The 8598-nt window shown below is 63.0% G+C and overlaps 2 protein-coding genes across 4 annotated transcripts; one reads left to right on the forward strand and one right to left on the reverse strand.

Moving 5' to 3' along the window:
* Positions 1–10: 10 nt before the first annotated feature.
* ARFRP1 (ADP ribosylation factor related protein 1) lies at positions 11–6196 on the forward strand. 3 transcript variants are annotated; one of them, XR_009690085.1, is made up of 7 exons: positions 11–655; positions 900–987; positions 1189–1271; positions 4029–4110; positions 4324–4389; positions 4975–5075; positions 5144–5180. XR_009690085.1 is itself a non-coding variant. In XM_061126821.1 (7 exons), the coding sequence occupies exons 1-7, from the start codon at positions 563–565 to the stop codon at positions 5229–5231; spliced, it is 606 nt and encodes a 201-aa protein (XP_060982804.1). In that variant the 5' UTR covers positions 11–562; the 3' UTR covers positions 5232–6196. The 3 variants fall into 3 exon arrangements, 2 of the variants coding, with proteins under 2 accessions (XP_060982804.1, XP_060982805.1); XM_061126821.1 differs by having other exon boundaries at positions 4319–4389; positions 5144–6196; XM_061126822.1 differs by lacking the exon at positions 4975–5075 and having other exon boundaries at positions 5144–6196.
* Positions 6197–6871: 675 nt separating this feature from the next.
* On the reverse strand, positions 6872–8567 carry TNFRSF6B (TNF receptor superfamily member 6b). Its single transcript, XM_061126820.1, has 3 exons — positions 7964–8567; positions 7678–7881; positions 6872–7276 (listed from the first exon to the last, which is right to left on the reverse strand). Exons 1-3 carry the CDS (start codon positions 8352–8354, stop codon positions 6990–6992), a joined length of 882 nt encoding a protein of 293 aa, XP_060982803.1. The 5' UTR covers positions 8355–8567; the 3' UTR covers positions 6872–6989.
* Positions 8568–8598: the final 31 nt, after the last annotated feature.

Raw genomic sequence — 8598 nt, forward strand, 5'->3', positions numbered from 1 at the left:
CTGCGCGCGTCCCGTCGGGCGCCGCGCGGGGTTAGCGCGGGGTCGGTGGGTCAGGCGCGAGGCGGTTCCCGGGCTCGGCGGCCCGGCCGGGCGGTCGCAGATACTTCGAGGCGGGTGGGCGGAGTTGGGCTCAGGCTTGGCGACCGATCCGCAGTCTGTCCGCGCCGCCCGCCCGCCTCACGGCTGCTCGGGGCAGTCACCAGCCCTCAGACGCCCCGCCTCTGAGAGGCGCTCGTGGAGGGCCGGGAGCGAAGCGGGCGTTGGTTAGGGAGACCCAAGGGGAGCAAAGCCTGAAGGAAGCCCGGGCGGGGGAGCGGCGAGAAGCGAGGCGGGACGGGCTGCCCTCTGCCTGAAAGCAGAGAGCCCTGCCCGGGCCGGAGTGGAAGTGTGGGCACCAGAGGAGCGCCGGACCGATTCTGTAGCAGTTGCGGAGGCGAAGGCGGGCGAAGAGGAGGGGAGGGGAGGCGGAGTCAGGAGGGCCCTGGGCTCCAGCTGTGAGCGGCCGTGCGGGCAGCGGGACCCTCTGTCCGCGGTGTGACCGATCTCGGGTGCCCACGGCAGGATGTACACGCTGCTGTCGGGCCTATACAAGTACATGTTCCAGAAGGACGAGTACTGCGTCCTGATCCTGGGTCTGGACAACGCCGGGAAGACGGTGAGTGCGGCTCCGTGTCAGCGCCACCCCCCACTCCCACAGTCCTTTCGGTGCTTTTTTTAGCTGCGTGTTCTCCACCTAGACAGGCTCTGAACCCAGCTTAAGGTCATAGGGTAGTTACCACCAGCCGCTTTAAAAGGCAAGCGTTGTTCTCTTTTGCCTTATTGTAAAGGAATAAGCCCCAGGAGGAGTGTTTGAAAACTATTGCAATTCTTGTCTTATGCCTTTTTCTCTCGGCCCTTAGACCTTCTTGGAGCAGTCAAAGACCCGATTCAACAAGAACTACAAGGGGATGAGTCTGTCCAAAATCACTACCACCGTGGGCCTAAACAGTAAGGGTCCTTTGGGGGGTGTGGGTTGGAGGCAGAACCCTGAGGATGCTGCAGTGTGCAAAGGCCGTGGGTGAGGCCTCTGCTCTGGCTACCGTTGATTCCAGCATCGTGGAGCGCAGGTTCAGCCTGCTTCTCCCAGGAGAGCTGGGAGCTGGTGGGTCAGGGACCAAAACCGCAGCCTCACCTGTTTCTTCTCCGCAGTCGGCACTGTGGACGTGGGAAAGGCCCGCCTGATGTTCTGGGACTTGGGGGGGCAAGAGGAGCTGCAGTCTCTGTGGGACAAGGTAAGATGGGTGGGTGCCACGTCGGCTCCCTGGCACCATCTCTATCCGGGTGGTACCTTGTTCTCTTCCTTCCTTTTCTCAGAAGGCCTAGGATTCCCCTTCTTTCCTTACTCTTGGCAGCTTCCGTGACCCACTTGGTTCCTGAGGTTCACCCCTATCTCAGTTCCCCAGTCACACCCCCAAGAGCAGGGACACACTGGTTCCTTTAGGTTTAGAAATTTTGTTGCTTATCAGCACAAGATGAGACAAAGGATGCCTGAGGAGCAGGGAAGACACAATGCCTGTTTGGCTCTCAGCTTCAGCCCCGGGGCCCAACACAATGCCTGTTTGGCTCTCAGCTTCAGCCCCGGGGCCCAAGTCTCCCCCATGGGGTTCCTCCTACTGAGGGGAGGATGTCCTCCAAGGCTCACAGCAGCTGTCTCTTCTTTAGACCTGGGTTTGAAGCATTTCTGAGACCTCAGAATCAGAATCAGCCTTTCACTCAGCCTCTGCCAGGCACAGGGTCCAGCAGAGAGCAGCGTGGGTCGAGCCTCTTCCCCTCCCCCACCCGGTGGACTGCCGGGGGCACAGACAGGCTCACCCAGCTCTAGGGGCACTGACGACCCTGGCAGTTTCTGATGTCTAACGCCCTAGTCTTGGTTTCTGGCTTGACCCCATCAGGAGGTCCTTGGTCACTTTCCCCTCCTTCTCCCCAAAGTGTCCCCCCTGTCCTGACCTCCAGCCAAGAGGACCCTTTCCATTCCATGACCAGAAGGTCATTGACAGGCCCTCTGTGACCATTTAAGTTGGACCAAGCCAGGGGCTGTTTGTTCGAATCTCCTATCCACATGGGGACCTGACATTCTTTACAGGCCAGGGTCTCGGAGTAGCAGGGGCAGGGTGTGTCAGAATTTAGCAGCTGGCAAGTGTTTTGGGGGGATGAAGGCCTAGCCGATGACGCTGCCCCATGTCAGGCCAAGCTGGCTGGGACCCCGTCCCCTTGGCAGGTCACCATGGTGGACAGCTACGACATGCTCAGGTAGCTCTGGTGGGTCAGAGTGGGTCCTCCAGGAGCTAACAAGGGGCCCTGTGCTGGGCGCATTGCCCACGATGGCAGCCAGGACATGGGCAGTGAAGTTTCTCTGCTGCCCTTGCGCCTCTGGCTGGGGACTGGCTCTTCCTGAGGGGAAGCCAGCTTCGTGGTTGGTGGTGGCCCCCAGCTTCCACTTCTGCTCATGCCATGGTCTTGCCACTGCCTCCTCAAGAGGACTGAGCCTGCGATCTCGGCAGGATGGGCCCTCGGTTTCTCACATGCTCCCCGACTCTGAGATGGAGTGGGTGCCCTGCCTCCTGCTGATGGCATCAAGGGCCCCTGCCAGGCCAGGGCTTTGCTGGGCTCTGGTGACTGGGCTGCACAGGGGTGATCATGTCCCCAACCATGTGAGTTACCAGGGGGGTGTAAAGTGGGCCTCCTGCTCTCCCCTTGTTCTGAGACCATGTCCTGGGGCCTGTCCCTGCCCCCTTGCAGTCCGACACCATCTGGCGGACCTTCACTCCCACCTCCACTGCCTCACCTGCACCCAGCAGCTCTGCTCGTGGCACGAGCTAGTACCCATAGGTCTCTGCACGTGCCGGCTTCAGGCCATGTCTGTGGACCCAGTGGACCCTCTGGCACCGTGCCACAGGGAGGACCTGTGGCCTCTCTCTCTCTCCAGGTTGCACCTGAGAGCCTCAGGATCTGGGCCTGGTGGGCACCATGGGTTCACGGCTGCCATGGCTTCCTGGTCACCCCTCGCTGGTGGACCCAGCCCCCATCTGCCGGGGCCAAGTCACACACCAGTTGAAGTTCTCCACCACCACAGGGGCCTGGGGCCCACAGTAGTGATTCCCTCACTGACTCGCTGTAAACCCCACAGTGCCCCTGTCTGCCTAGGAGGCCTGCACTGTTAGGCTGCAGCTCCTGGGTCCCCTATCAGCCAAGCAGGCCAACCAGAGAGGCCCCAGGTTTGGGGTTCATGGTTGGGCTGTGGACCAGGAGGCCACCCATGTTCGGGGATGTGCGGGTGTTCCCAGTTCCTGAGCTCTTGCTGGGCAGGAGCTGGGGTGGAGACAAGGGGCAAGGATGTAGTCACCTGCTCCTGCGATGTGGGCGTTTCTGTTCTCTTAACATCAGGACAGAAGGTGGACGCACCAGGCCTTGCTTCATGTGTCTTTTCCCAGGCGTGCTGCTGTTGTCTCCCCATAGCTCTCCCTGTACCCTGGGCTCTGGTGCTTGTGTGTCTGTGTGTGTCGGAGGGGTGGGCGTCTCTTGTGTGGTTCTGCTGCAGGAACCCAGAACCGGCTGGCCTGCTGGTGCCAGCCTACAGAGCTCCGAACTCCCCGGCATGGCTCTGTCATTGGCCCTGTTGTCCCACGTGGGGGTCAGAGCTGCCTTGAACATGTTGGAGGCCTTCCGTGGCCCCCTATTGGTATACCTACTGCCTTGCTGTCTGCACTGGGTCCCCTTACCCAGGTGTACCCAGAGCCCCATACTTTCTCCTCTGGCCACTCTCAGGCCAGGGGGTGTGGGTGGGTCTCAGCAGTGGATCCTGAAGTGGGGTTCAGAGCACAGCACCTGGGAAGTGGGTGAGGAAGGTGGCCACCCTGTCCCAGCAGGTCTGGGGTGTATCTGCACTCTGCCCCACCTCCAGGAAGCACCCTAGCAGGGTCTCCCAGCTGGGGGCTGCCCAGAGATGGCTGGGTGCCCGAGGCTCAGCACCTGGTTTTGCTCCTGCCCAGTACTATGCAGAGTGTCATGGCGTCATCTATGTCATCGACTCCACGGACGAGGAGCGGCTGTCTGAGTCCAAACAGGCGTTTGGTGGGTACAGCCAGCCAGGCTGGGGATGCGGGGAGTGGGAGGGTTCCGTCGGCACAGCCCCCATTCCAGAGCTGGGCTGGGGGGAGGTTGGGCCACTCCAGGACAGGAGGGTGCCAGCCAAGTGCGTCCATGTGGGGTCGGCAGGGATGTGGGGACCTGTGTGGAGGCGGATGAAGGGCGCTCACCGCTGCCTCTCTGCCCGCCCCAGAAAAGATGGTCATAAGCGAGGCGCTGGACGGTGTCCCTATCCTGGTGCTGGCCAATAAGCAGGATGTTGAGGTGAGCCCCCAGGCCAAATGGGCTCCTGCTCCCACCAGATGGGGTACCTCTCCCAGGGGAGGGCTGCTGCCTTCCTCAGTTACCCTGAGTGTGGCTGCCGCAGGTGAACAGAGCACCCCCACCCCCTGGGTTTTTCCTGCTGTGCTGGCACCTCTGCAGCCAGGGAACTCCTGCTGGGCAGACCGAGGTGAGCAGACCCAGGTGAAGGTCTGGAAAGAAGGGTAGAAGCACCTCAGGGTGGGAGTCTGCTGACACCAACCTGTCTGCCGCCCTTGAGCACAGTAGCTGTGCTGGCCCCACTCCATGAACCACTGGTGAGAGGTGGCATCGTGGCAGCCGTCCACGTGGAGGAGGCCCTGAACAGGCAGGTGGCGTGTTCCTGTAGCATCTGGGTCGTGCTGCCAGGGTGTGTCTCCCTGGGGCTGCTCACCAGGCAGGTGTCCTAGACAGTAGCCAGGAGGCACCTCCTGAAAGGTGCCATGCAGCTTCCCACCTGCCCTCTACCCCCACAGCTCTGGGAACTGCTCCAGGGGTAGAGGGTGAATAGGGTGGCAGGCCTGCCCCTCATGGCCTCACCTCCCCCAGACTTGCCTCTCCATCCCTGACATCAAGACTGCGTTCAGCGACTGTGCCTCCAAGATCGGCAGGCGGGATTGCCTGACCCAGGCCTGCTCGGCCCTCACGGGGTGAGTGGGGTTCACCCTGGGCATCGGGGGCCACGGCCAGCCCTGCCTCATGTCCATTGTCTCCACAGCAAGGGGGTGCGCGAGGGCATTGAGTGGATGGTGAAGTGCGTCGTGCGGAATGTGCACCGGCCGCCGCGGCAACGGGACATCACGTAGGCACACCTGCCTGTGCGCCCACCGCTTGTCCTGAAGAGCTCCTGCCCGCTCCACACCACCAATCCTGGGGGCTGGGTCGGCTTTGCCTTTTGGTTCTCCCATTTGCTTTGTTTCTTACTCTAAGACAAATTTTTCTGTGTCCAGAAAAGCGTAGGCATCCGGAAGCTTCTGCAAGGGGTGCTGGGGCTTCCCTAAGGCCGGCTGATGCCAGCCGGCCACCAGCAGAACTTAGCAGGCCCAAGGCCCAGGTTGGGGCCCTCGCGGGCCACCTCTCCTTTTGGAGCTGCTGCCACAGCAGGCCTGCCGGTTTGGCCCTGCATGGGACCTTGGTGGGGAGCTGCTTGGAAATAGGTTTTTTCAGAGCTGTAGGGCCTTCCATAGTCCTCAAGGCTGCTCTGTGCCTCATGCCTATGGAGGCAGCTATGACTATCCTTGGCCTCTGCTCTCTGATCTTGGAGTTGGGTGGGGGGGTTGGTGTCACCTGAGGGAGACCTGGGCTTGTTGCAGTCCCTGTCCTGATGCAGCTTCAGGAGGAGGCAGGGAGACCTGCCTGGGAGGCTGTGAGCCCCACCCACTGGCCCAGCCACCTTGTTTTGATCTCCAGTGGAAATGGGAAAGCTCGGTGGTTGTGCTGGTAGTGGGCATCTGCTCCCCACCCCCCAGCCTGCCTGCCACCCACCCAAAATAACCTAGATACGAATTCGGTGTGTGAGGAAGGCCAGCAGGGTCCCAAGGGAGCCCAGGCTAGTAGTGTGCTGGGCCTGTGCTCCCAGCTGGGTGGTGAGGGCTGGGGTTGCTCTCAGGTCTGGGCCTTTTCCAGTCCTGTGTCTGGGAGCAGAGGCCCTCCAGGCAAGGCTGGTCCTCAGGACCCTCCCACATGGCCCTTTGTGGAAGTTGGTGACACCCTCTGAGCCTAGCCATGGGCAAAATAAAGAGTTGGAGTGGCTCCCATCCATCATTCTTCAGAGGCCCAGTGGCTTTATCTGCAGGTCAGGTTCCCCAGGCAGCTGGGGAGGAGATGCTGGGAAAAGGATGAGTCAGGGCTGGGGGTGGGCACCAGCTGCAGGTGAGGTGACTCATTGAGGGGATGCTTTGACCTTGCCTCTCTCCCTGGGGCCCTTCCTGGAGGTCAGGCAGGAACCTCCAGGGCTGGTGGGGGCTGCCGGGACTGGGAGTCCTAGGTTGATGAGTCAAGGCCTCATCTGAACCTGCCCCAGAAGGGAAAAGCGTCGTTTCCCAGAAAGCGAGTGGGACACACTGTCCTACCCGGAGGTCTTGGCTAGTCCCTTGCTGGGAAATCCCCTGCTGCTTTGAGGAGGGTGGAGCCTCAAAGAGGGGCAGCTTGAAGGTGACACTTCCTGGCACCTCAGGGTACATAGACTGGCGCTGACTCCTCTGACTTGGCCTTTTCCACAGTGGAACCCTTGAACTCTGACTCGCCCTCCCTCCCTCCACACCTCCTTAATCACTCAGCGAAACTTTGAGAGAGGGGTGTCACCCGCTGTCCTCTCCCGCGACCCTACCACCTGAGCGGGTCAGTCCCAGTGGGAGGGAAGGCAGTGGACAGGGCACTGCTGCTAGGCAGCGCGCCCAGGTGTGTCCCTCCCCGGGGTGCAGAGCGCTCACGGGCAGACTGGACACTCGTTTACCAATCGGCTTTATGAAAAATAACCTTACGCTGCAGGGGCCGGTTCCGAAGCCTCCTTCGGTGCAGCACGAGGAGCTCGGATTGCAGTGAACAAATACCAGGAAGGGTGCTCACCGTGCCCGAAGGAAGTGTTCGCGGATGCTGCGCTCCAGCCCAGGCAGTCTGGCCACGCGCAGCGCCCGCAGCAGCCGTACCCCCAGCGCCCCGGGCCGCGCTTCGCGGAGCTCCATGAGCTGCTGCCACAGCCTCCGTTGCAGCGCCGCGCGACCCTCCCTCAGCGGCGGAAGGCTCCGCGTCCCGGGATCCGCGAGCGCCTGCTGCAGCCGCTGCAGTCTCTTGAGGGAGATGTCCTGGAAAGCCACGAAGTCGACCACGGCGCGCTCACACTCCTCGGTCTCTGCGGGAATGTGGAGCGAGGAGGTACTTAGGTGCCAGCGCCCCGGGAGGACAGGACCGTGGAGGGGTCTCCGTACGCTCATGAATGGCGAGGCGAGAGCCGTGCCGGAGGGTCCGGGGCGACCGCAGGAAACGTGTCGGACAAGGAGTGTGGTTTGTGGGCTGACGCTGAGAATGGGATGCGACGCGAAGGGGGCCCGCCACGGCTCGCTGCCGTGCCCTCCCGCGAACCGTTTATACCCTCGAAGCTCGTTTCCCAATGCCGGCGGGAAATGGCATCACCCGCCAGTGCTGAAACCCTCAGCCAGATAGTCTCCTGGCCCGCCCCCACCGCGCTTCCGGAAGCCCTTCCCAGGAACCAGTTAATAAGCCCTGAGCACCCCCACCCCGCCCCCTGCTCACCCGGCGCCCCCGGCTCCAGCGGGCCAAGCAGGAAGCTCGTGCAGTTGGTGCACTGGGCGTCATGGAACGGAGAGCCAGGCACATTGACGGCCAGGCCCAGGGCTGTGCAGTTGCGGTGGGGCTGACACCGCTCCGAGCTCGAGCTGCTGGCGGAGAAGGTGCCCGGGGGGCACGGTTGGCACTGCGTGTTCTGGCTGGGGGTGCCTAAGGATGAGACGGGGAGGCCGCGGTCAGGAAAGCCGAGTGGTCCCTGTTCGGCTGAGGGTCCGCCCCGCCCCTCACCCACCGGGAGCGGCCACGCCGGCGCCGGGCGGGCAGGGCGCGTGCTCCAGGCAGAAGCCAGCGTGCTCGAAGAAACCGGACCGACAGCGGCAGGCGCGGTTGTGGGTGGCCCCGCACGGCCGCGCCTCCTCCTCGCGCTCCCCACAGATAACGTTGCAGTAGCGGCAGCGCTCCAGGTAGTTCCAAAACTGCGTGTAGTGGCGCGGCGGGCACGCGCCGCACGTCGTGGGGCTGTCCCGGCCGCAAGGCCGCTGCACAAAGGTGCCTGGGGGGCACTGGTCACACACCAGCCACTCCCCCGTCTCTGCGTCCCGCCACGGGTAGGTGGGCGCGCCTGCTACCGCCCCGCGCGCCGCGAGCGCCAGCAGCAGGGCAGTCATCGGCGGAGCTCTCATGGTCTCGGTGGAGCTGCGGCGGCCTCTGGCCGCGTCCTATAAGGGTCGGTCTGGCCCCGCCCCGTGGAGCCCCGCCCGCCGAGGAGGAGGGGTCGGCGACCTAGGGACCTAGGCTTTGACTCCTCCCTCCAGAGCCGGTGCCAGGGTGGTCCTGTGACGGCCCCCAGCACAAACGGCAAAGGGCAGGGCCTGATGCCTTTACCAGGCCTGGCAACTGCGGGGTGGAAGGGGCAGCGGTTTCCCC

The sequence above is a fragment of the Dama dama genome, chromosome 23 (assembly GCF_033118175.1).
Source record: "Dama dama isolate Ldn47 chromosome 23, ASM3311817v1, whole genome shotgun sequence".
In the NCBI taxonomy this organism is placed as follows: domain Eukaryota; kingdom Metazoa; phylum Chordata; class Mammalia; order Artiodactyla; family Cervidae; genus Dama; species Dama dama.

Excerpts from the sequence above, each read along its gene's own strand:
- ARFRP1 (XM_061126821.1), top strand. The coding sequence starts at position 563 with ATGTACACGCTGCTGTCGGGCCTATACAAGTACATGTTCCAGAAGGAC. Across the intron at positions 988-1,188 it reads TACCACCGTGGGCCTAAACA|TCGGCACTGTGGACGTGGGA; the intron begins GTAAGGGTCCTT and ends TCTTCTCCGCAG. Across the intron at positions 4,390-4,974 it reads CCAATAAGCAGGATGTTGAG|ACTTGCCTCTCCATCCCTGA; the intron begins GTGAGCCCCCAG and ends CACCTCCCCCAG.
- TNFRSF6B (XM_061126820.1), bottom strand. The coding sequence starts at position 8,354 with ATGAGAGCTCCGCCGATGACTGCCCTGCTGCTGGCGCTCGCGGCGCGC. Across the intron at positions 7,882-7,963 it reads CGCCGGCGTGGCCGCTCCCG|GCACCCCCAGCCAGAACACG; the intron begins GTGGGTGAGGGG and ends TCTCATCCTTAG. Across the intron at positions 7,277-7,677 it reads GCTGGAGCCGGGGGCGCCGG|AGACCGAGGAGTGTGAGCGC; the intron begins GTGAGCAGGGGG and ends ACATTCCCGCAG.